This window comes from Lotus japonicus, chromosome 6, assembly GCF_012489685.1.
Source record: "Lotus japonicus ecotype B-129 chromosome 6, LjGifu_v1.2".
NCBI lineage: Eukaryota > Viridiplantae > Streptophyta > Magnoliopsida > Fabales > Fabaceae > Lotus > Lotus japonicus.
In genome coordinates, this window is record NC_080046.1 from 47793666 (window position 1) to 47821016 (window position 27351).

General features: G+C 37.5%; 2 protein-coding genes across 2 annotated transcripts; one reads left to right on the forward strand and one right to left on the reverse strand.

Moving 5' to 3' along the window:
* The first annotated feature begins 10969 nt into the window (after window positions 1-10969).
* Window positions 10970-14124, forward strand: LOC130722375 (protein DETOXIFICATION 41-like). Its single transcript, XM_057573082.1, has 8 exons — window positions 10970-11283; window positions 11927-12471; window positions 12796-12882; window positions 12987-13043; window positions 13124-13362; window positions 13447-13565; window positions 13647-13733; window positions 13831-14124. The coding sequence occupies exons 1-8, from the start codon at window positions 10972-10974 to the stop codon at window positions 13903-13905; spliced, it is 1521 nt and encodes a 506-aa protein (XP_057429065.1). The 5' UTR covers window positions 10970-10971; the 3' UTR covers window positions 13906-14124.
* Window positions 14125-14196: 72 nt separating this feature from the next.
* LOC130722377 (polyamine oxidase 2-like) lies at window positions 14197-19173 on the reverse strand. Its single transcript, XM_057573083.1, has 10 exons — window positions 18784-19173; window positions 17979-18094; window positions 17434-17522; window positions 17215-17328; window positions 16982-17069; window positions 16766-16851; window positions 16574-16676; window positions 15482-15579; window positions 14950-15379; window positions 14197-14834 (listed from the first exon to the last, which is right to left on the reverse strand). Exons 1-10 carry the CDS (start codon window positions 18821-18823, stop codon window positions 14526-14528), a joined length of 1473 nt encoding a protein of 490 aa, XP_057429066.1. The 5' UTR covers window positions 18824-19173; the 3' UTR covers window positions 14197-14525.
* Between the last annotated feature and the right edge of the window lie 8178 nt (window positions 19174-27351).

Here is a 27351-nt window from a genome sequence, read left to right on the forward strand (position 1 = left end):
TTCCTTGTCACTGTCTTCAGCATCTGAATCACATCTAACCATGAATGATGTTACTTTGTTTGCTGTTACATCTTCACCTTCAGTATCAGATTCATCATCAGACCAAGTGGTGACCATTCCTTTCTTCTGTTTCTTTAAGTATGTGGCACATTCAGCCCTGATGTGGCCAAAACCCTCACATTCATGACACTGAACTCCTCGGCCATTTCCTGCCTTGTCTTCATCTTTCATTTTTCTTTGAAATTGCTGATTCTTGAAGTTGTCAGGTCGTTTGTCTTGCACATTTGGCCTTGATCGTTTATCCAGCCTCTTCAAAACCTTGTTGAATTTTCTTCCCAGAAAAGCAATGGCTTCTGATATGCTCTCACCAGTTTCATTGTCAGACATATCTTCATCTAAATCTGTGCTTGAGACAAGAGCAATGCTTTTATTTCTTTTCTCAGGTCTATCATTTTGAGTCATTTCAAAAGTCATCAAGGATCCAATAAGCTCATCCACCTTGATACTGCTTATGTCTTGAGCTTCTTCAATAGCAGTTACTTTCATGTCAAACTTCTTAGGAAGAGATCTGAGAATCTTTCTCACAAGCTTCTCCTCTGACATTTGTTCTCCCAAAGCGAAAGAGGAGTTTGCCATATCACGCAGTCTCATATGAAAATCAGAGATGGTCTCATCTTCCTTCATCTTTAAGTTCTCAAACTGAGTTGTTAGAATCTGAAGCCTTGACATTCTAACTCTGGAAGTCCCCTCATGAGCAGTCTTGAGAATCTCCCAAGCATCCTTTGGCACAGTGCAAGTGTTGATCAATCGGAACATGTTTTTATCCACTCCATTGAATATAGCATTTAGCGCTTTAGAGTTACCCAACGCCTCCTCATCCTCTTCTTTGTTCCATTCATCCTCAGGTTTCAACTCACCAACAGATGACCCTTCCTTGGGTATGTTCACCGGATGTTTCCAACCTTTGACAATAGCCTTCCAGGTCTTGCTGTCAATTGATTTGAGAAACGCAATCATGCGAGCCTTCCAGTAGTCGTAGTTGGTGCCATCCAGAATAGGTGGTATATTCACAGAGCCACCTTCCTTTGAGTTGTCCATTGGAACCGAATCTGTCTTCCCTGGAGCTCACCCAACCAGAACAGGGTGCCTGCTCTGATGCCAATTGAAATTCGTATTCACCTAGGACAGATGTGATACACAATGTTGCAACAATGTGTAACACAACAAAACACAATCAGAGTATCAAAAACAAACAAACAGTTAAAACACAAGGAGTTGTTAACCCAGTTCGGTGAACATCACCTACGTCTGGAGGATACCAATCCAGGAGTCAATTCACTATCAAATAATAGTTCTCAGGTCACATAAAAGTCCCTCCTATACCTAAGTACTCCCCCTTAGTATAGAGCCTCTTATATGTTCACCACTATTACACAAGTGAATCAAGCTTAGCCCTTCTCCTCTAAGCTATGAGAAAACTTTCTCTAACTCCTAACAATCACTGCCACAGTGATCAAGACATGTTTATCAATAAACAAGTTTGATGAGATTACAACTCAACTAAACAAATTCAACTCAGTACTTTGATGAACTAAAGCACTAAGTTGATACAACACTCACAAGAGGACTCACAAACAAAACCCTAAGATCAATATCTGAATCTCTGAATCCGTGCTCAGCTAGGGTTTACAAGTTCCTTTTATATAGACGTTCACTTGGGGCTTGGATCTTCAATGGGCTGAACGTCATAGAGTCCACTAACACACTTCTGGAAAGAATCTTCATGGAATCAAATCTTACCAGAATAAAATAACAGAACCAAGTAACAGAATTCAAACTTTGAGATAGACTTGGTTCACACGCTATCAATCTTGTTACTTCAGCCAAGATTTAAAACAAACACGCCTTCAGAAGATAAAACGCACAGCATAGAATAAGTTTTCTGACTCCTCATACAATCAGCAACCTCACAACAAACTTGACTTTAACGACTGAACCAACAACATATGAAATTTCACCATGTTGCTCCAGATGTTGGCACATATGGTTGCACATCATGGTTTGAGCAAAATGCAGCCAATCAAAAGAACTACACAATGGATTGGATCGATTCAGCGACAACCTTTCGACACGCGCGGATTCGTATGTTCGATCGAATGGATTGGATCGATTCGGCGATAGTCATTGGATGCGCGCAACGTTCGTATGTTCGACTCTATTGAGTGAACCGACTTGGCGTTGTCATTTGTTGCGTGTGCGAGTCTGTATGTTCAACCCGATGGGTTGGATCGACTTGACATGCCTATTTGTTGGGATCATCTTTTGAATTGACATTGCATACATAAATGCACCATAACTTGGATTGTTGAGATACTGCTTATTGAATTGTTGAGCCATTGTTTATTGAACTGTTGATTAGAGCCTTGATAACATGCTAAGTATATACCTTAGGATAGGCAACTGAGAACCTATATAAGTATATACCCCCCTTTATCGCATGTTGTTTGTATATCTATTGTATTCCGTAAGTTGACCCTAGCGCCTTGGCTTTGGTTGCATGTTTGTGTTTGGGCGGTCGGCCCGCTTCCAGGCGTCCTTCAGTCGATTCGCGATGATTCATCACTCGAGGAGGACCAGGAGCGTAATGACTATTACTGAAGCTTTCGACGAGGACCCGGACTGAATGCATGACCAGATGAGGGTCGATGATGGAAGTATAGGGTATGGGTGTTTAGAGCCTACTAAGGTTGGGTGTTAGTGTCATAGCTCTGATTGTCATTTCTCATTTTGGGGCAGGGTAGGTCCCCGACTATTAGCTTTTGTGTGGTTCTCTTCCATGAGGATCACAGGGAGTTTGTCGGACGTAAGAGGTCTTTTGGAAGCCGTTATGGGCTAACTTACTTTCTTGGAGGACTGTAATTATAATAAAAAACTTATGACTCTGGCTATGGGTCGCACTTGTTTGCCTGCGGGCACTACTTTCAGTTACTTGATGTTACTTTTCGTCTCTTGAGGACGCTCGTGACGATGTTTTTAGTTGCAGCAAGGGCTGCATTTATATTGTATATTAGCCGCTGTCAATCGCGATTGGGTTGAGTCTTTATTTCAACAAGTCATTTTATTTAAACAAAACGAAAAAAAATATTACGCTTTATTTTATTTTTGAGTTACTAAAGTGACACCCGGAAATCGGGGTGTTACATTGTGGTATCAGAGCTTGTCGAGTCTTTCGGGAGTCTTTGGGGAATAGGTCTTCTGTGCTAAGTTGTATGACTCTGCAAAGAGTAAAACCTTGATTGTCTGCAAGCGATTTTCGCTTTAATTGATTGAAGTTGCTACCTAATCATATTGTATAGCTATGCATAATACTATCTTATGATTGGTACTGACTGTCTGCTTGACGAACAGAGAACATGGTGAACATGAACCAACTCGCTGGGGCAATGGCTGCTATGGCCCAGGCAATGACAAATCAAACTGCAGAGAACACTCAGTGGCGTGCTGACAAGGCTGAACGTGAGCGACATAAGCGTGAGAGGGAGGTAGCCTTAGACCAGAATATGGGGCTGACTGATTTCAGGCGACAGGATCCGCCCAAGTTCACAGGTGGGACTGACCCAGACAGAGCGGATCTATGGATCCAAGAGATTGAGAAGATTTTTGAGGTACTTCATACCGCCGAAGGAACTAAGGTGGGCCTTGCCACCTACCTACTACTAGGAGATGCTGAGTACTGGTGGAGGGGCGTCAGAGGGATGATGGAAGCAAACCATGTGGAAGTGAACTGGGTTTCATTTCGTGTTGCTTTTCTGGAGAAGTACTTTCCTGATAGTGCTCGCGATGAGCGTGAGGCACAGTTTCTGACTCTTCGTCAGGGGAGCATGTCCATTCCGGAATATGCTGCTAAACTGGAATCCTTGACCAAACACTTCCGATTTTTCCGCGATGGGGTTGACGAACCCTATATGTGCAAACGCTTTGTGAATGGGCTGAGGGCTGACATTGAGGACTCAGTGAAATCGATAGGGATTGTGCGGTTTCAGGCTTTGGTTGAGAAGGCAACGGAGGTGGAGATGATGAAGAACAAGAGAATCCATCGAGCAAGCACTGGGGGACCAATGAGGTCGAACTTTCAGAATAATCAAGCGAAAGAGAGATTCCAACAGAAGAAGCCGTATCAACGTCCTTTGAGGGAAGGTTTTAACTCGGGGCAGTATAAGCCCATAAATACTACCAGAGGAACATGAAACAAGACTTCGGGTCAAGGAGTGACGTGTTACAGGTGCGGGAAGGTGGGGCACTACACTAACAAGTGTCCAAACGGGGGACCTCTATGTTTCAACTGCAATCGCCGGGGGCATCAAGCCAAGGATTGCAATGTGACCAAGGTTGAGCCATCTGTGCATACGGTGAGAGGAAGACATACTGCTGCACGGGGAAGAGTCTATGTCTTGTGCGGCGAGGGAGCTGATGGATTAGTCAGAGGAGAGCGCAAGAACGATGGTAACTTTTTAACCATTATTTCTCATTCTAGTATAGTATACCCTTCGTTACCCCCGTAGCCTGTGCAACACGCTTGAACTTGCTTTTACCGCTAAGCTTTGACCTTATAGTTATTACACCTACTAAGAATTTATTTGACTGCTGCTCGTGTTTTAACTATAGAAGTTACACGAGGTTTAGAATAACACACTAAGCCTAGAAAGTAGTCTTCAACCCTCGCACACAAAAGTGCGACCCGTAACAACTTCTTATTGTTTGAGTTGTTTCGCACCCATAAGTGCGATCTTGAGGTTGTAATACGCTTATTCAACGGCGAACTGATTTTATTCATAAAATAACCATACTATTTATTTACAAGACTGAGTACCTGAAGTTGTCTCTTAGTCATCGGTGACTTGAGAACAATCCCCATGTCAACGTGGACTTGAGAACAATTCTCATGTCAACGTGGACTTGAGAACAATTATCAAGTCGACGTTGACTTGAAACATTTCGACTTGATACAATAAGGATTAAAACTCTATACCTGACTTCTCACACACAACGCAACCCAAGTAGAGACTTCTGGCGATGCAGATTTCATCAACTACCAAATAAGTGTGGCTTCTTCATATGGGCTGACGAAGCTGGTTTGGAATGCTCTGTTAGGGAATTAGAAGAAATGAAGAAGGAATTGGAGAGCACCAAGAGCAAATTGAAAAACACGATGAAGAAATTCGAAGTTAGAAACAAGAAATTGAGAATATGAAGACGAAAAATGGCAAACTACAGAGGGATGTTGTGTCACTCATGCTGTGTTTGCTGGTTGTAGCTGAGTTGTTGTTCAAAGGGAAATATTAATTAGTGTAACATGTGCAAGAGGTTATCTGCAAAATTTATGTTATTTGCTGCTTGTTTGGATTATCTGCAAAATTTAAAAGCAAATCGTTAGCTGTTTTTGATCTTGTCAGTTTAGAAGCAAATTGTTAGCTGTTTTTGATCATGTCAGTTCAAAATTAAAATGCAAACAAAGTGATAATTGAGAAGGAATCAAATCATAGAAGCATGAAAGTGAAATTTCGAAATTGGCCTTAATATGTTTTGGCACCACCCTCAGTTAGCTTTTGGCACGACCCTCACTCAAATTTTGACACCGCCCTCACTTAAGTTTCTACACCACCCTATAATAAGTTTTGGCACCACCCACACTAACCTTAATCCTAAACCCTAACCCTAACCCTAAACCCTAAACCTAACCCTAATAATATGTTTTGCTGGCACCCCATAATATGTTTTGATGCCACCCTCACTTAAGTGCGGTCTTGATCTTGTAATACGCTCATTCAAGTGCGAGCAGTAACACCGTATAATTGTTTTAACTGATTCGTTGAACAAACCTGAGTTTTGCACTTATACGTGCGATCCTGGACTTATATTTTCCATGTTGTCATTATTTCCAAAAACTAACACTTATATCATTTTATTTTAGTTTTTCGTTAAATAAACTTTGATATCGCACACAAAAGTGCGACCCGTAACAACTTCTTATTGTTTGAGTTGTTTCGCACCCATAAGTGCGATCTTGAGGTTGTAATACGCTTATTCAACGGCGAACTGATTTTATTCATAAAATAACCATACTATTTATTTACAAGACTGAGTACCTGAAGTTGTCTCTTAGTCATCGGTGACTTGAGAACAATCCCCATGTCAACGTGGACTTGAGAACAATTCTCATGTCAACGTGGACTTGAGAACAATTATCAAGACGACGTTGACTTGACACATTTTGACAGGATACAACAAGGATTAAAACTCTATACCTGACTTCTCACACACAACGCAACCTAAGTAGAGACTTCTCGCGATGCAGATTTCATCAACTACCAAATGAGTGTGGCTTCTTCATATGGGCTAACGAAGCTGGTTTGGAATGCTCTGTTAGGGAGTTAGAAGAAATGAAGATGGAATTGGAGAGCACCAAGAGCAAATTGAAAAACCTCATGAAGAAATTGGAAGTTAGAAAAAGGAAATTGAGAATATGAACACGAAAAATGGCAAACTACAGAGGGCTGTTGTGTCACTCATGCTGTGTTTGCTGGTTGTAGCTGAGTTGTTGTTCAAAGGGAAATATTAATTAGTGTAACATGTGCAAGAGGTTATCTGAAAAATTTATGAAAATTTAGGTTATTTGCTGCTTGTTTGGATTATCTGCAAAATTTTAAAGCAAATCGTTAGCTGTTTTTGATCTTGTCAGTTCAGAAGCAAATTGTTAGTTCTTTTTTATCTTGTCAGTTCAAAATTAAAATGAAAATAAAGTGATATTTGAGAAGGAATCAAATCATTGAAGCATGAAAGTGAAATTTCGAAATTGGCCTTAATATGTTTTGGCACCACCCTCAGTTAGCTTTTGGCACGACCCTCACTCAAATTTTGACACCGCCCTCACTTAAGTTTCCACACCACCCTATAATAAGTTTTGGCACCACCCTCACTAACCTTAATCCTAAACCCTAACCCTAACCCTAAACCCTAAACCTAACCCTAATAATATGTTTTGATGGCACCCCATAATATGTTTTGATGCCACCCTCACTTAAGTGCGGTCTTGATCTTGTAATACGCTCATTCAAGTGCGAGCAGTAACACCGCATAATTGTTTTAACTGATTCGTTGAACAAACCTGAGTTTTGCACTTATACATGCGATCCTGGACCTATATTTCCCATGTTGCCATTATTTCCAAAAACTAACACTTATATCATTTTATTCTAGTTGTTCGTTCAATTAACTTTGATATCGCACACAAAAGTGCGACCCGTAACAACTTCTTATTGTTTGAGTTGTTTCGCACCCATAAGTGCAATCTTGAGGTTGTAATACGCTTATTCAACGGCGAACTGATTTTATTCATAAAATAACCATACTTTTTATTTACAAGTCTGAGTACCTGAAGTTGTCTCTTAGTCATCGAAGACTTGAGAACAATCCCCATGTCAACGTGGACTTGAGAACAATTCTCATGTCAACGTGGACTTGAGAACAATTATCAAGTCGACGTTGACTTGACACATTTTGACAGGATACAACAAGGATTAAAACTCTATACCTGACTTCTCACACACAACGCAACCTAAGTAGAGACTTCTCGCGATGCAGATTTCATCAACTACCAAATGAGTGTGGCTTCTTCATATGGGCTGACGAAGCTGGTTTTGAATGCTCTGTTAGGGAGTTAGAAGAAATGAAGAAGGAATTGGAGAGCACCAAGAGCAAATTGAAAAACCCGATGAAGAAATTGGAAGTTTGAAACAGAAAATTGAGAATATGAACACGAAAAATGGCAAACTACAGAGGGTTGTTGTGTCACTCATGCTATGTTTGCTGGTTGTAGCTTAGTTGTTGTTTAAAGGGAAATATTAATTAGTGTAACATGTGCAAGAGGTTATCTGCAAAATTTATGTTATTTGCTGCTTGTTTGGATTATCTGCAAAATTTAAAAGCAAATCGTTAGCTGTTTTTGATCTTGTCAGTTCAGAAGCAAAATGTTAGCTGTTTTTGATCTTGTCAGTTCAAAATTAAAATGCAAATAAAGTGATAATTGAGAAGGAATCAAATCATAGAAGCATGAAAGTGAAATTTCGAAATTGGCCTTAAGATGTTTTGGCACCACCCTCAGTTAGCTTTTGGCACGAGCCTCACTCAAATTTTGACACCGCCCTCACTTAAGTTTCCACACCACCCTATAATAAGTTTTGGCACCACCCTCAGTAACCTTAATCCTAAACCCTAACCCTAACCCTAAACCCTAAACCTAACCCTAATAATATGTTTTGCTGGCACCCCATAATATGTTTTGATGCCACCCTCACTTAAGTGCGGTCTTGATCTTGTAATACGCTCATTCAAGTGCGAGCAGTAACACCGTATAATTGTTTTAACTGATTCGTTGAATAAACCTGAGTTTTGCACTTATACGTGCGATCCTGGACTTATATTTCCCATGTTGCCATTATTTCCAAAAACTAACACTTATATCATTTTATTTTAGTTGTTCGTTCAATAAACTTTGATATCGCACACAAAAGTGCAACCCGTAACAACTTATTGTTTGAGTTGTTTCGCACCCATAAGTGCGATCTTGAGGTTGTAATACTCTTATTCAACGGCGAACTGATTTTATTCATAAAATAACCATACTATTTATTTACAAGTCTGAGTACCTGAAGTTGTCTCTTAGTCATCGGTGACTTGAGAACAATCCCCATGTCAACATGGACTTGAGAACAATTCTAATGTCAACGTGGACTTGAGAACAATTATCAAGTCGACGTTGACTTGACACATTTCGACAGGATACATCAAGGATTAAAACACTATGCCTGACTTCTCACACACAACGCAACCCAAGTAGAGACTTCTGGCGATGCAGATTTCATCAACTACCAAATGAGTGTGGCTTCTTCATATGGGCTGACGAAGCTGGTTTGGAATGCTCTGTTAGGGAGTTAGAAGAAATGAAGAAGGAATTGGAGAGCACCAAGAGCAAATTGAAAAACCCGATGAAGAAATTGGAAGTTAGAAACAGGAAATAGAGAATATGAACACGAAAAATGACAAACTACAGAGGGCTGTTGTGTCACTCATGCTGTGTTTGCTGGTTGTAGCTGAGTTGTTGTTCAAAGGGAAATATTAATTAGTGTAACATGTGCAAGAGGTTATCTGCAAAATTTATGAAAATTTATGTTATTTGCTGCTTGTTTGGATTATCTGCAAAATTTAAAAGCAAATCGTTAGCTGTTTTTGATCTTGTCAGTTCAGAAGCAAATTGTTAGCTGTTTTTGATCTTGTCAGTTCAAAATTAAAATGCAAATAAAGTGATAATTGAGAAGGAATCAAATCATAGAAGCATGAAAGTAAAATTTCGAAATTGGCCTTAATATGTTTTGGCACCACCCTCAGTTAGATTTTGGCACGACCCTCACTCAAATTTTGACACCGCCCTCACTTAAGTTTCCACACCACCCTATAATAAGTTTTGGCACCACCCTCACTGACCTTATTCCTAAACCTTAACCCTAACCCTAAACCCTAAACCTAACCCTAATAATATGTTTTGATGTCACCCCATAATATGTTTTGATGCCACCCTCACTTAAGTGCGGTCTTGATCTTGTAATACGCTCATTCAAGTGCGAGCAGTAACACCGTATAATTTTTTAACTGATTCGTTGAATAAACCTGAGTTTTGCACTTATACGTGCGATCCTGGACTTGTATTTCCCATGTTGCCATTATTTCCATAAACTAACACTTATATCATTTTATTTTAGTTGTTCGTTCAATAAACTTTGATATCGCACACAAAAGTGCGACCTGTAACAACTTCTTATTGTTTGAGTTTTTTCGCACCCATAAGTGCGATCTTGAGGTTGTAATACGCTTATTCAACGACGAACTGATTTTATTCATAAAATAACCATACTATTTATTTACAAGTCTGAATACCTGAAGTTGTCTCTTAGTCATCAGTGACTTGAGAACAATCCTGATGTCAACGTGGACTTGAGAACAATTCTCATGTCAACGTGGACTTGAGAACAATTATCAAGTCGACGTTGGCTTGACAACATTTCGACTTGATACAATAAGGATTAAAACTCTATACCTGACTTCTCACACACAACGCAACCCAAGTAGAGACTTCTGGCGATGCAGATTTCATCAACTACCAAATGACTGTGGCTTCTTCATATGGGCTGACGAAGCTGGTTTGGAATGCTCTGTTAGGGAGTTAGAAGAAATGAAGAAGGAATTGGAGAGCACCAAGAGCAAATTGAAAAACCCGATGAAGAAATTGGAAGATAGCAACAGGAAAGTTGAGAATATGAAGACGTAAAATGGCAAACTACAGAGGGCTGCGTTGACTTGATAATGGAATCAGTACGACAATCCATTATCTTTGAATCCTTCAGTTTTTTTTTTTGTCAATAAATCCTTCAGGTTGGAAACTGATCTTTCTTCCAAACAGCCTACAATCCACTTTTTTCATTGGATCATGTATGGCACTAACCTTGCAAGATAGAGAAAAACCTAAGCTGGAAAAACCTTTTTCATCTTGTCATATTCCAAATTTCAGCCACCTATTTTTTTATATTTTATTAATGGGATAACTTCTCATTTTCTAACCCATGTAAAAAATTAATCATAATAAAATGAAATTTTGTTTTTGCCCTTACATAAAAATCGATAAACGAAGTTTTTTCGGCAACTTTGAAATCACCCTTTTCAAAAAATGAAACTGAAAATTTGTACGCTGTGTTGTTGGAGGTGTGTTAGTTTTATCTACTTGTCCTTCATCTACTGGAACAGAACAAAACTGGTGGATACCACCAACATGAAACTAGAATGTTAGTTAGAGAATCGGTGTCACTAATATTTCACATATATAATACACTGAAAGTGAAACATGTTTGAATGCAAGGAACAATGAGCTTGGAAAACGGATACCAACCGTTACTCCTCAGGCTTGACTCACACTCTAGCATCCCAGACTTGTCACCGGACACCATAGAAGAGTTTTTGGAAAATGGACCAATTGAGTTGAGATGGTGGCCTCGGCTTGTTGCTTGGGAATCAAGGCTCCTTTGGATCCTCTCTGGGGCTTCCATTGTTGTCTCAATTTTCAATTACATGCTGAGTTTTGTGACACTCATGTTTACTGGCCATCTGGGGTCTCTTGAGCTTGCTGGGGCATCTATAGCTGCAGTTGGAATTCAGGGTCTTGCTTATGGGATTATGGTATGCTTCTTTTAATTTATTACCAATAACAATACTGAGGCATATAAATAGTGCAGACACCCAACAGACACATCATTTTTCTCTCTATTTCTCTCTTTGACTACATATCACATCCACTACTTCTCTCTTCTCATCATTTCTCACTCTGAACATCTATTGGATATTTGCCTTGTGAGGATATCTATAAATTGTTTTCACTAAAAATGTTGTCTCTTACACAACTTTCAAGAAGTATAGAAGCAATACCTTTATTTGAATGAGATACATGTAGTAAATGTGGATTGGTATTAGTATAAGATACAATTCAGTATAGATCAGAAGTTGAAGAAATTGATGTGTATAGGTTCAATTTTAGAGTGGAATAGTCTAATAGCATGTTTGCATTAACTTATTTTGCTTGGAAACAATTTTGACACGCAGAAGCTACTCATGTAGTCATGTAAGCTTCTCCCCATAGTTGTTTTGGTTTTTGAATGAATTATAAGAGAATTCCCAAATGTGCACTAAGACGGTAAATATGATTTTTATTTTTTAGTGAATTCAAGTACATTGTTTTCATTTATATTCACTGAGGGTAGTTTTTTTTTTGTCTTCAACTTGATTTTAAATTTGTGAATTTGACTACTGAATTCTCCTTAAACAGTTGGGGATGGCAAGTGCAGTGCAAACTGTGTGTGGGCAAGCATATGGGGCAAAAAAATATTCCGCAATGGGCATGATATTGCAAAGAGCAATCATCTTACACTTGGGAGCTGCAGTGATTCTCACATTTCTCTATTGGTTCTCAGGGCCCTTTCTAAAAGCCATAGGGCAGTCAGATAGCATAGCTGAACAAGGCCAAATTTTTGCTCATGGAATCATTCTTCAACTCTATGCATTTGCACTCTGCTGCCCAATGCAGAGGTTCCTCCAAGCACAGAACATTGTAAATCCTCTGGCATATATGTCAGTTGGGGTCTTCCTTCTGCATGTGCTTCTCAGCTGGCTAGTTGTCTATGTTTTGGACTATGGACTTCTTGGTGCTGCCTTTACTCTTAGCTTTTCTTGGTGGCTTCTTGTCATTTTAAATGGTTCCTACATCATTTTTAGCCCAAGATGTAAGCAAACTTGGACTGGCTTCACTATAAAAGCCTTCAAAGGAATTTGGCCTTATTTCAAGCTCACAATGGCTTCTGCTGTGATGTTATGGTACAAACCAAAAGTCTTCCTAATTCTTACTCTCTTGCATATACAAACACGCACACACACACACACACACATTAATCAACATACATGCTTGATTCTCCTTGAGAAATATCTCAGGTTCAAGTCTTCTGTTTTTGGAAAGAAAGCTCTGTTGTGAGAGCTAGCCCTACTAGAATGTAAATATTCAGAGCTCGAACGGGATTGTATCCCATGAAAAATATGTGTTAGATCCAAACACACACACCCCAAACATCAATTATAAAAGTGTATATCTTAAGTTCACATTTTCTTTTTTCTTTAACAAGCTGAAAACTCATTTTAATGTAGTTTGGAGATATGGTACAATCAAGGACTAGTACTTATATCTGGGTTACTATCCAATCCTACAATCGCACTGGACACTATTTCCATTTGGTATGTTATTAGTTATCTTTGAGTATAACCTTTCTTGGTAAAGCTAATTATCATCTTGTTATCTAACCATAATTTCCATGCCTTCCATCTCAATGTACTTTCAGTATGAACTATTTGAACTGGGACATGCAATTTATGTTGGGCCTAAGTGCAGCAGCCAGGTTAGTAACAAGACAATAAGAGTATCCATTAAAACAATCCCCCCATACAAACATGTTAGTTGCTGGTTGTGTGATTGCAGTGTTCGAGTTAGCAATGAATTAGGAGCAGCTCATCCAAGAGTTGCAAGATTTTCTGTCTTTGTAGTGAACGGAACCAGCATTCTTATCAGTATAGTTTTCTGTGCAATCATTTTGATTTTCCGTGTTAGTTTGAGCAAGCTTTTCACTACTGACTCTGCAGTCATTGAGGATGTATCTAGTTTGACTCCATTGCTTGCCATCTCTGTTTTTCTAAATGGCATTCAACCAATACTTTCGGGTAACAAAATCTATAAGCATGACATGAACAACATTTTTTGCTTATGAACAACACTTAGGTCACATTTTATTTGGGAAATTTCAGGAGTTGCAATTGGAAGTGGGTGGCAAGCAGTAGTGGCTTATGTAAACTTGGCTTCTTACTATGTCATCGGTCTTACCGTTGGATGTGTTCTTGGCTTTAAAACAACTTTAGGAGTAGCTGTAAGTTTGAAACATTTCCCTCCCTAGCTCTATTTCTTAAGTTCAAATCAGATTAATATTAATGCCTTGTGACTGTTACAGGGCATTTGGTGGGGCATGATCCTTGGAGTTCTTGTACAAACAGCAACTCTAATAATTCTGACTGCTAGAACAAATTGGAATGCAGAGGTAATAAAAATAACTCTGGAGTGCATATGATCTTAACTACCTTAAATGATTCTCACAGCACATGTAAAGTTTAAACCAATTTGTGATGCAATTGTAGGTTGACAAAGCTGTTGCTCGTATCAAAAGATCTGCAGAAGATGAGACCCTTACTCAATTGATTGCCAACGAATAGGATTTTCCTTTCTGTTTTCTTCAGCCTTAAAGGCTCACAAAAGTGCTACTTAGATGTGCTTCGGACCATTTTAATGTTAGTTCATAGATTGGTTTCTCTTCACTTAATTACTTATTGTCCTGTTCCATCCTGTTCTGTCCCGTTCCGTTCTGTCATGTTCCGTCACCAAACGCTACCTTAGACTTTATAAAAATAAATAACTTTTAGCACAATTTTAAATCACTTTGTTGATACTTAACAAACAAACACTACAGGTCAATCTGTCAAACATGACATAGAATAGACATAAACTTGTCGTAAAAAAAGACATTAATCATTTGATCAATTTCCACATAGGGAAAGTTTAATAGGAAACCACCCCAATTGTTACAGGATGTTTTCATAGACTTCAGACTGACATTTACAGAGAAGATCATTCAAACTCTAGAGGTGCCAACGCCCTCAAGAAGTATGAATATTCACATCACTAGTTCTTCATAACATTAGCTAGGAACGTGTACGACTTAATACGACCGCTAATACATACAGACCATCGCCGAAACAAACACCAGATCCTAATGAAGAGTTAAACATGGGATGCTATCCATTAGGAGAGGAAGTGTGATCCGACGATGTAAGCATTACATACGAGAGATCTGAAGTGGGATGGACAAGGTAGCCTCCTCTCCCATCGCTGGATGCAACAGATCTAGCTCCCCATACCGCTCCAGCACCCGCATCCTGCAATCTTCAGCAGCCATCATTCCAGTGGAGTATGCACCATGAACAGAACCAGGATAGCTCATACTTGTTGCTTCCCCTGCAAAGAACAAGTTATCTACTGGAACCCTTAGCCTCTCATACAGTTCATGGGGTTTACCTACTGCGTCATAGCTATATGAACCTAGTGAATTTATATCTGAGCCCCACCGAGACACAAGATACTGAATCTGCACAATGGAAACAAATTGCCACTTTAAATATACAGACCATACTTTGTAGCATATGCAATGTATTTTACTTGCAAAATTAAAAAAGTTAAATAAGTAAAAATAGTATGGTTACCGGTGATGTAGCATCAGGAAGGATCTTCTTCAGCTGTAAGAAAGCAAAGTTAGCAGCTGCTTCATCAGCCATTTTCTGAATGTCTTTGGCCAGCTGTCCAGAAGGCATATAAACAAGAACAGGATGACCTGCAGCCTTGTGGAGATTAAGGAAGTAGCTGCATCCATAAGATGTATCTGCAACTACTCCCAAGAACTCCACATTAGGCCAAAAAACATTTTCAAAGTGTAAAACGATTTTATTCTCAAGTCCGATCCCGAGATCAGCAATTGCTGCTTCCTTCCATTCCGGGAGCTTTGGCTCAAATACTATGGTCCCCGCTTTAAGCACCCCAAGAGGGACAGCAACAACAGCAGCATCAGCAACAAATGTTTTACCACTTTCCACTGTCACCTTTACTCCATTATGTCGCCTAACTATTTTTGTGACCCTGAAAAGGAGAGCATTGTCGGTGCCAGTGAATTAAATTAAGCAACATAACAGTGGTTACAGTAAGTTTAATTCAAAAACAACAACTCAAACTAATATCTACCTGTGCCCTAGGCGAATATCAAGACCCTTGGCTAGGGTATTTATGACAGGCAAGTAGCCCCTGACCATCAGACCATGACCACCAGCGAGCAGTACCTCCTGTTAGCACATAACTACACATTAGAAGAAGGATAAGACATCCAAGGAAAAAGTTATTCAGAAGAAAAATGCTTACACATGTTAATTAAGAAGTTATAGGGTCAAATATGTTATTAATGAAATCCATCATCTCATTGTATTCAGGTTAGCACCCCTTGTGCTGTTTTGAATGCAATGCCTTGGCTTACAAAAATCAAATCAAATCCATCATGCATTCTTTTTTAATGGAGGATTTTGGATGGAAAGGATGAGGGAATTTTTTTCATTTTCAATAATATTCTATAATTTAATGTCCTATTCATTGTTCAATTTTATGACTATAATATAACTCACTAGTTCAAAAATGAAACTTTACCCTCCCTCCACTATCCCCTCCAAAACCATCCATCCAAACATACCCTATAGACTGCTAACCCTACAGCCATACAGATAAGTTCACCACTAAACAACCAGGCAATATGATGCAAGTCTTGATGTCAGGATTCCCTCACAACCCCATCTCGGCCGCCCAACAAAACTGCACCACCAATGCATATTGGGGGAAGAAAATTATAACCACTGTTTATATTATGTGAATTTTGTTTCAAATCTGAATAGAAAGGAGTCAGGCGGCTGGATTCATTCGACTCTACGTGATGCAATTTAACAAAGATTAACTTATTCATTTATTCAAGGCTTCAAAAATCACAAGCATAGTAGCACAAAAATATATACATTTGCATCACCAGCACTAGTCTTTATGCATTTCATTAAATGCATACTCATATATACATGATTATCGGTCATAGAAAGGCTGCATGTTAAAGACTCATGCACCTGGCTATGAGACGACTTTACAAATTATTTCTTTCACTACAGGAGGCAGGAGCCACCTGTATTTAACACCAAAGAGAATAGACCATTAAGTGTGCAAAATATGTGCAGACAGGGGGGTAGAGGTGAGCTTAATAGCTAACACGAGCAAAATATCTTGAACTCCGTATCATCAAATTACCTGATCCCAACCTTTCAGTGAAATTGTATCAGAGTCTGCAGCAAACCAGCCCTCCATTCTGCATAGATACCACTGAAGCACCTTATGGGAAAGCCCTTCCAACCTGCATTCAAGAGTGAAAGTCATATTGCATAACTATGCCTCAGAAAAAATATATGGCATCAAAGAAATTAGCTTTTGCATAATGGCGACCTCAATTCAGGCTTCCTTTCAAAAACAATAGAAAGACCACGATGTATGGATATGTCTTCATCAGATTCCTTTCTTACTTTATCTGTCTGCATTATGTCATGGACAATTATTCAAGAGATATTTTGGAAATGGCCTACGGCTGAAAACTTTGCTTTCTACTTTGGAAATGCATTTTGTACGTAAACCAGTAACTGTGAGGATAAATAATTAACCTACCTCCTGCAAAATATTCTCGAATATTTCACCAACTTTAGTTACCAACTCTTGGGGAACTTGATTCCCATCCATATCAAAAAGGGCATAGCTGCAAGAAGTAGATGAATTGTCAATTAAAAAGAAAAAGCATGCAAAATATTTCTACCAAGCAAAATGGCTGGAAAGTATATCAAATTATTTACAAGTGTCACAGAATAAGCTAACTAGCAGAACATCAAAATCTATGTATTTACCTTTCCAAATCATGGTCATAGAGCACGGAGTTATCCCCACTAGTACGATAAAGGGGTAGCCCCAGCCTCCCAATCACTGAAGCCAGTGGATTCTCATTGGAAACTCCATGCAACCTGAACAGTGTTTGGCATATAATTTAATACAATACAAATGGAAGAAATTTCGCATTCTCATGATCTCATCAACATGTATACACATCATAACATAGAGAGTCTTACCATGATGCTCCCAGGTCAACAGGAAAGCCAAATGAGTAATCGGTGTGAATTCGGCCACCAAGTCTTTCCCTTGACTCTAATAGAACAACCTGAACAAAAATTACGAAACAAAGAACCATTTAGCCACTTCATGATTTGCATTATAGGAATAAAAACACATGAAGAAAAATGGGTATTAGCTACAGGCTGCAAAAATAAATAGATTCAATCTTCATCTAAGAAGTAACACATTGTCGTGCTTAATAGAATGCAATTTGCATCAGGGACGCCGAGCTAGGTTACATCATTTTGCTAATATAAGATTCATTTCTTGAAAGACCTCAATTAGAAGATAGGAGTTACAATTCATGCAGCCAATTCCTTTCACGGGTAAAAATAATGTAAACTTGTATCAAATTCGAACTAGTAACTAATCCTAACATTGAAGTGTAAAATATCATGAGCACAAGCTAAGTCCTCAGGAAACATAAATCATTGTTTTTTACCAGTATAACATACAAGTTCAATAAGAATAGTTTCGAATTCATAACATTTAGCTCAAATACCTGAAATGAAGCATCTTGAAGCGCACGAGCAGCCGCAATCCCAGCCATGCCTCCACCAATGACAATGACGGATGGTGTCCTCTCCTGCTGCCTGCTAACATTCCCATAGCAAGGAGCTACAGCAAAATGGGTAAAGAACAATGCAAGTAAGTCATTAAAGCAGAAGCAATCAAGAACTTTTAAAGGGTACAGATTCTTCACACCAAAGCTTGTGTACAACTATTATACATCCACACTCATCATATCTCACACTTCTCAAAGTGAATGTTGATTTTTTTTAATACATCGAAAAGATAAATGGCACATGTCAGGAATCGACCTACCCAACTCATATGTCATCAGCTCCTACCACTTGAGCAATCATACAGAGTATAAAAGTGAATGTTGATTTTGGGTGTGAATGAATCTTCATTCTAAATGTGATTATGGAGCTTTAATACTATAATTAACCTTGCTTAAACAAATTATATGAATAGAAAAGCAAACTACTACTTTACTTTAAAAAAAAGTAATTTTGATTAAAATAATAGAAACATGAATTGGACACGACTCTTAAGTCACTTTTAAGTGGTTAGTCAGAAAATGGCAACAAAATATCAATACACCACACACCAGCCACCAACTACATTGCACGTGTCCACACAGTGACTACTCTTAATTTTTTCCAAAAAATCAAAACCTTCGTTTTCATTTCTCCTCATCATCATAAACAATAATAATATTAAATTAACAAACAAAACTGAAAACTCCACATACCAAATAATTTATCAAAAAAATCAATATAAATCATGATGAAAACGCAAACCTCTGGTTAATTGGGGATTTCTCTTAATTCTCGACTCCATAAAATTCTCGATTATTGTTACTTGAGAGAGATTGGGTTTGGAGCGAAAAATGGAGGAAAAAATTCAACAACAAACAGGTAACAACAACAACAGCCAAGTGATTGTGATTCAAATTCAAGTTCGATGATGAATCCAGCTTCTCGCACCAGTTCATGCAGCTTGCGAAATTGGAAGGCGGAATCAGTGTGGAGAATCTGAGCGAGAATTTGCGAATCGGCGGGATCACGATCGGAAAGAGAAGATTCTGTCGGTGTTTGGCAACTGAGAAAATCTCCGAGAAAATAGAGGAAAAGGAAAAGGAAAATTCTAGAACAGAGCGAGAAAGAGGAAAGAGATTTTGGTGAGTTTACGAAGTGATTTTCGCCTCAGATTTATAGAGTGATGATTCACCCCACCCATACTTGACCCCCTCCGTGACGCGTTTATGAAAACGTGAAAACCACGCGCGAGGATTAAGCGACTCGTAGTGTGGTTTTTTGGTAATTTTGATAGGTGATTAGGGAGTTTCCTGTTTTTCTGGTTACAGAGATCCTCACCGGTCAAAATCACTTTATCACATCAAGAAAATATTTATGACAACGATAATAACAAATGTTTGCTTTTGAACGAGATAATAAGAATTAAGAAATGTTATCAATATAAGCTGTTTTAAGTTCCAAAATATAAAAATAAAATCAATATGCTTTTATTTATTTATTTATCAATATGCGTTTTGAAGACACGGATTTTGTTTTCTTCTTTTTCTTTTCAAAAACGAATTTTAGGCAACAGAGAATTTAGGGTTCACAGAAGAAGAAATAAAGGAAGAAGATTAGGGATGATGCACAACAAAGCAGAAGTTGTCTAATGGAATGACACGTTGAAACTTTTTTATGAGAATTAACCTGAGAGCAGATTGAATTGGGTATTATCGTCTCTAAATCGGTCTGGTGAAAGTTGTTCTTTTCTACTCCCTCCGTTCCAAAACTATTGTAGTTTAAGGTTTTTTCACAAAGTTTAAGAGTTCATTAATTAATGTTATAATTTGACTGAAACACACTTATTTAATAGGCTTAATAGCACTTTTGGTCCCTCACGTTAGCTATATGTGCGAAAACCGTCCGCTAAGTAAGAAAATAGCAAAAAACATCTCTCACTTTGTCAAACGGCAGCACTTTTGGTCTCTCCTCACTATTCTGTCAAAATACTAACGTTTTCTGTCAAATATTAAACGGTTTTCTCAGAAAAATTAATAAAAAATGAAAACCCAGAAAATTTATGATGTTCTTCATCATAGTCAGCATGTTCTTCATCTTCTTCAGTTATTTTTCAGAAAAATAACAAACCCATCATCAACAACAGGCCACCAAAACAGTCCCCCTCAATCTTTCCCCTCCATCATAAGAAAAAGATCATGTTGTTGCTCAATTCAGGACTGAGAATAGGGAGAATTTAGGAGGTGCTTTAAATCAACCACTCACAATTTCTCAGGTGGCTGCCATCGCTGCACAAGATCAAGATGAACAACAAGAACAATGACACTGACAGTTACGGCGTCACCACCGGCTTCGGTGCCACTTCCCATCTCAGAACGAAAAATGGCAATACTTTTGAAACCATTTTCATCTGAACAGCGGGCTCGTTGACGGCAGAGGCGTGATGAAGATGTTGGTTTCAGATTTGATGCAAACCGAGTTAATTGCACGATAAAGAGGGAACTGAAATGTAGATGCAAACCGAGTTGATTTTTGAATGAAACTGCAGAAATTTCATATCTGACTCTCACCCACACGACAAACAAAATCCCTAATTTTCTGATGCCTGAATCGGTGAAATTTCAGATTTGGCTCTCTCCTCGACTTGCTTCTTTCTCGATCTCATCCTCCCTGTTCTCGATTTCTTTTTCTCCCTGATCTGAATTTGTGTTGTTGACGGTGGGGGAGAGACGAGGCAGCAGCAGAGCTTTGGCTTTCTTCTGGAAGGTGGGTGTGGAAGAAGAAGGTTGGAAGTGTTGGTGTGATGTTCTGAGGAAAGAAAGCAGAGAGCTTTTATGAGGTTTTTTTTAGTGTTAAGAGTGAGGAAAGAAGCATAGAGTTTTTCTGGTGTTTTTAGATGAAGAAGATGAATATTCATACTTTATGTATTTACATTTTTATTTTATTTTTTATTAATTTTTTTTTGCTAGAAACTGTTAAGATTTGGATGAAAGTCAACGGAATAGTCATGAGGGACCGAAAGTGCTGTCGTTTGACAAAGTGAGTGATTATTTTTGCTATTTTCTTACTTAGGGGATGATTTTCGCACATATGACAAACGTGGAGGACCAAAAGTGCTATTAAGCCTATTTAATATGAGTTATATGAAATAGAGAGAATACAATTTATTGGTCAACTAATTGGTGAGAATTGTGATTGGTGGAAATAAGAGGTGATACTTGGGAAATACAATATTAAATGAGGGCATGCCCCCGAGGGTTAGCTCAAGTGGTAAGAGCTAGGGGATATAAGGGTTGGTGAGGGGAAGGTCCAGGGTTCGAATCCTGGAAGGAAAATTTGAAGGGATTTTCTAACTTACTAACAACTAACCACTAACATTTGCCTATAAAAAAATGAGTGGAAGAGAATTAAATAAAGCGTTTTGGATATGTAAAACAACAATGGTTTTGGAACAAAAGCAAAAAGCTACAACTATAATAGTTTTGTAACTGAGAGAGTAGTATATATTGATTGATTTTATATGATTGGTTTAATAGTTTAATTTTTATACACTAACGCTGTAAACCAATCAATCAGATTTCAAGGATATGAGAAAATATGTTTTTTTATTTAATTTCAAAAATAAAAATAAAATCAATATGCTTTTTTATTTATTTATCAATACTAGTGTTTTTTTCCCGAGCGTTGCACGTGGAATATGTCTATTGTATTTGATACACCAATTAATTATGAACGTGATTATGCGAGTTCGTTTTCAGTTATTAGTTTTTAAATTATGAGTTATCTATGTTTTAATTTTTTTTAAAAGTTGTTTCCAATATGTGCTCTCCTCTTTTCCCACTACTTTTCCCTTAACTCTCTTTTTTTCTCCCCAATTTCGTTCCTCTCTCTTTTATTTCATCTGACATTTTAAATTTTCCTATATCTTTTTCCTCTTTGCCAATTAATTGTCCTTCTCTCTCTCCCCCCAATTCGCAAATTAGGGAAAATCTTTTAAAATTTTAATGGATTATAATATCAACACTATGGTTCTTTCGCCGACGGTTGGAGAGGCACTCTCGCTTCGTTGGGCTATGGATTTGGCAATACAGTTGGGAAGAGAGTTGTGTTTGAGACGGATTGTCTTCCTTTATTCCAAGCTTGGAAGAAGGGGTCGGGTGACTCTTATCTTTTTACTTTTATTCAGGATTGCTTTCATTTTTGTAATTTTTTCGACTTTGTTGATCTTTCTTTTGTTCCCCGTGAGGGCAATTGTGCGGCTGACTTTTTAGCGCGGAACGCTTCTACCTTAACCAATGAGGTTTGGGTTGAGGATGGTCCGCCGAGTTTATTTCCCGTTGTTGTTGGATGACATTTTGGCTTCTAGGCCAGCTTGATTTATATGAGTTTATGTTTCTTTCAAAAAAAAAAAAATATCAGCACTACATATTTTATTTTTATATTGTAGATCATGAGAAAGAATAGAAGGAGAAATCAGGGGATTCATGTAAATATATGCAGTAAATTAGCCTTGAGACTTTTCCTAATTTGAAGAGATAATGAAAACAGTTTCAAGATTTGTTTTGGAAATAAATTTAGTAAAGAGTAATCTAGGTAAATCTTAGATAATTAATTAGGGCAAAAATCTTTTAAAATTCGGTTTCAAGATAAAATAACACAATAGAAGAGAGGCTCTCTAACAAATTGACACGTGAAATTTGCTATCTAACAAATTGACATGTGAATATTTTCTTTTCTATCACATAAAATTTATTAAAAAGTGTGTTCAAAACGCATTAGTATATATTAGAAAAGAAGAACTTCTATAAGACTGATTTGGTGAGGTGGCAACTCCTGGTCAATTTTTTAATTTGTAAATTTCACGTGAAAACTTCCACAAATCACTTGTATGTTATTATATATAAGAACATAGTTCTTATTTTAAGAATTAAGAACTTCACGTCATCCCCTCCAGTGGTTAAGAACTCAGTTCTTAGTTCTTAACTCAAAAATAAGAACTCAGAACCTTGCATTGGAGATTCTCTTAGAGCATCTCCAATGCTAGTTCTTATTTCTTAGTTTTTAGCACTATTCATGTGGGCCCGTATTGCCACATGTGTTTAAGCAACTATGCAACAATTTTGCTCCAACCATGAGTTCTTAGTTCTTACAACTATTCATTTGGTCCCACCAACCACATTATTTATATTTTTTATTTTCATAAAGTGATAAAACAAAACTCATAAAGTAATTTGGATGAGAGAGAAATAATTAATATTTTAAGCTAAGAACTCAAAAAGCAAAACTCCTTATATAAGAACTGAGTTCTTATTTTTAAGAACTAAGGAGTCTATGTCAGCACCTCCAATGGTAAAGTTCTTAGTTCTTAGTTCTTAACTCCAAAATAAGAACTAAGAACCTTACATTGAAGATGCTCTTAGTGGATGAGTGCTAGATAATGTCATTCAAAGCATTTCCTTTTTAATTTTGTCTCAATCAGACTTCATAACAGACTATTGTTTTTCCCTGTGCGCTGCACGGCGAAAATTGATATTATATTAATATTTTGATTATGAAAAAATTGAGATATTAAGAATAAAAACAATCATAATAAGAATGAACAGATTTTAAAAATATAAATTGTGAAACTCAAGTATAATGTTTTGTACAAATACACTCATTTAACAAATATAAAGATTTCAAAAAAAATAAATGAATCAATTGATAATATTATGAGGTTACACGGGTAGTTTGGAACATATGAAAAAAGAGTCAAAAGGAGAATTGATTGATGGTATTAATTGCATAGTAAACCGAGAAAGTAATAATTTTGGAGCATAATTCACATGTTGAGTTCGAAGGATATAGCAAGCCTCATTAAAGATTTTAATTGAAATCAGGATAAATTTGAAATCATGGGTTAATGGAAAGAGAGAGAAGCATGACTCTCAGTTGAAGAGTGCTGTGATGGATTTAATGAAAGGAGATAGTGGGGGAGAGAAAAGAAAAAAGGTAGTTAATGGCAGAGAGAAGAGAGAAGAGTGATTGAATAAAATATTCATAAATAATGGCTCAGGGACACGTGGCAAGCTGTGGTTCAAAATTAGGGGAATAAAATATTACTTGTATAAAATATTCTGCAGCTGAGGTTTTTTATAATGACATCTTGAAAAGTTACTGCTTTAATATATATATAGATGCTATTTCCTTATTTATTTTAATCAACACTAATACTTTCAAAAAGAATCAACATTATTATTAGAAATAACTATTAATACCATACGTTATGTTGAATAATACATTTGAAAAAAAAATCAATCAAATAATAGCTATTAATTGACACTGTCAATTATCTTTATTTGAGTAATAAGAATAAGAGCATGTGGAATATCAGATGGCCACAAATTGAATGGAATCATTTCGCTATTGAATACCATATATGAAAATATGTCATGGAGAAACCGAGTACTTTGATCAATTTTGTTCTTTCTCTTGTATGTTCGATTCTCCTGTTCTTGTTCTACAATTTCTAATTATTCTAGGCAAATCTTTTGATATAATACGCCAAATTGATAGATGAAACAGAACAAACTAAATAAGTAAATATGATAAACGTGGCATGATAGATACTGTATTGCTATTTTCCGATGTACCAAAAGAAAGATAGATATTGTATTGCATTTTAAAAATATATGTGGATTGTGGAATATAAATTAAGAATTAAAAAATAAAATAGAAGAATAATTTTACGATGAAAACTATAAAAAAGCTATATTTGAAAATTTAAAGCAATTTTTCTTTGATAAGTTAAAAGAATTTATACCCATTCTATCACGTTGCTTATCTGTTGAAAAGGAGATGAAGGAGGCAACAATAAACGTAGGCATCATCACCGACCAAGCCATGTTGCGTGGTCAATGTATGCCTCTAAAATTCAAACAGGTGGGTCGATGTGAATTGCGAAGACATAAAAAAACATTTTTTTACTGATTTTTTTTCCTAAGAATATCTTAATTTAATATATTTGTCAACTAATACTTGATTTAAGTGATACATATTTAATTCATTTTAAATCAATATCAATATATATTAGAAAAGAAGAACTTACATCAGGTCAATTTCATGAGGTGTCACTCCTAGATTAATTCTCGGCCAATTTGATGAGGTGTCACTCCCAGATTAATTCTCAGACCAACTTAATGAGGTGTCACTCACAAATTAATTCTCATTTGATATTAAAAAAAGCATATATGTACATTTTTTTTAAAAGAAAAACAAATCCGTGAAAAAAAAAACATATATACAACAAAAATTCTTCACTGCTTTGTTATTTTTTGTTATCATTATCCAAGAGTATCAATCTTGCATAATTTGTTTCATTATCTGTGACACTGTTTAGATCAGTTTTTAAACATAAAAGAGAATCTTGTAGGCTTTCTATTATCTAACCTAATCCACCAGGAAAAAAGGGAATTTTTTTTAGAAAGAAGTTGCACATTTTTGTGGAATATTAAATATACAGAATTACTAATCATTGTGTAGGATAATAAGAAGTTACCATTGAGTTTGTTTATTACATTTATTTCGTTCCAAGTATAGTAACTAATTTTGTGGTTTGTTTTTCTTCCCTCAATATATTAGTTCTGAAATGACCTCTGAGTGTAACGTTCCGATTTCTCGAGTGTCACACAGTAATCAAGTAACCAATTTTGGTAAAGAATTTTCGTCGATTCAATTATTAATCTTCAATTAATGGCAAAGATTCATTTTACAAAAAACTCTTAAACCTTAGTCTTTAATAAACTGTACTCGCGTTTAATTGGAAACGTCTAAATACCATGAACCGAATAACTGAATAATAATACTTGCATTTAATTAAAAAGGAAACAGTACTGACACCTATTTGTGAAATTAATCAAATCGAGTACAAAAGTTGTGAAACCATTACATCTGAAATAAAATGATAAAATCATAAAGGTAGTTTAATCAAAACTGAAATCTAAAAAGTTCAATGCGAATACTCTCGAGCCCCCAATGTAAAAATGCTCTTAGGCTTCATCTTCACTATCCACTATGTAGATCACGTCTTCAAAGGAACCCCTGAGCTTACGACGCTTCTCGGGAAGCGAGTCAAGTGGCGGAACCTCAATAGGACCCCACACACAGCAAGCCTCGTCCTCGCCCCACCAAGTCGGTACTTCAGGTACACGCCCACTCAACCCTGGATTGCCCTCGTCCTTCGGGACCTCAACTTGGGTTTGTGTAGGAACTGTAGTCTTCACTTCCGGTTGTTGTGACTCGACCGCCGCTTCCTCTGAGGGGTCAACCTCCGCTGAAGACACCCATGAGCCTTCGTCCTTTGGGAAACAGAATCGTGGAGGTGTGTATGGCATTGTGATCACTCCACCCACCATGCGTTGCGATTCCACAACGTCTCCGTGTACGCCTAGACCTGTGAGCTTCGCATCGCCGACATAAATGCGTCGGACTTCGGATGTGTCGGCCATCCAAGCCCGATCTTCCTTTTCATTATATAGGGTCAGCTCCCAAGAATGGGTCGACGTTGACGTCTTCGTTAGAACCATCTACCCTCCCCCCCCCCAAAACAACACAAAACAAACAAGAAAGGGTCAGGTTCATGCAACACGTAAGAATTTAATAATCACATCACATAATATCTCGCAGTCTTAACCATAGTTTTATATAACAGTTAGTCACCTAGATGTTCTGTTAAACTAACGATCCTCACATCACACAACCACCACAACACCTTGGCCAATCTCGAACATCCGCAGATGCACAATCACAAGGGGACACACAGTACAACCCAAGTCACATGGGGACACACAGTACAACCCATAATCTCGAGAAGACCGCAGTCAACCTCATCACGTGGGGACACACAGTACAACCCACAAACACCCTCGCGTGCAAGTAACCGTTTGTCTCTAACGGCACCATCGTTCTCATGGTCCATAGTCACAACTAGACCTATGTTCCATTTAGTTCTCATTTTACTTGCAAGCGATTAAGTTCTCAATTCTCTTTGTTCATGGCTCTAATATGTCAACCTAGAGTCTTAACAATTTCCACGTCGAATAATGAAATATCAACGGCATAATCATACACAACACTAGTAGGAATTACAGCTGGATAAGCGACCTTTGTAACAATATCTCAGTCAGGTAATATCCATGTTGCATCAATACTCAAAATCACATTCACATGCTTTTCAACATATAATTCATGGCAATTTCATCAAGCAAAACATCAAGTGAACTTGTGCATGAAACGAAAGAAAGAAACGCACCAAAACCCAAAAAATAGGGTTCGGCCGAACCCAAAAAGCTCTAG

Excerpts from the sequence above, each read along its gene's own strand:
- LOC130722377 (XM_057573083.1), bottom strand. The coding sequence starts at position 18,823 with ATGGAGTCGAGAATTAAGAGAAATCCCCAATTAACCAGAG. Across the intron at positions 16,852-16,981 it reads TCGAGAATATTTTGCAGGAG|ACAGATAAAGTAAGAAAGGA; the intron begins GTAGGTTAATTA and ends GACATAATGCAG. Across the intron at positions 14,835-14,949 it reads TTCCTGATGCTACATCACCG|ATTCAGTATCTTGTGTCTCG; the intron begins GTAACCATACTA and ends TCCATTGTGCAG.
- LOC130722375 (XM_057573082.1), top strand. The coding sequence starts at position 10,972 with ATGAGCTTGGAAAACGGATACCAACCGTTACTCCTCAGGCTTGACTCA. Across the intron at positions 11,284-11,926 it reads GTCTTGCTTATGGGATTATG|TTGGGGATGGCAAGTGCAGT; the intron begins GTATGCTTCTTT and ends CTCCTTAAACAG. Across the intron at positions 12,883-12,986 it reads CTGGACACTATTTCCATTTG|TATGAACTATTTGAACTGGG; the intron begins GTATGTTATTAG and ends ATGTACTTTCAG.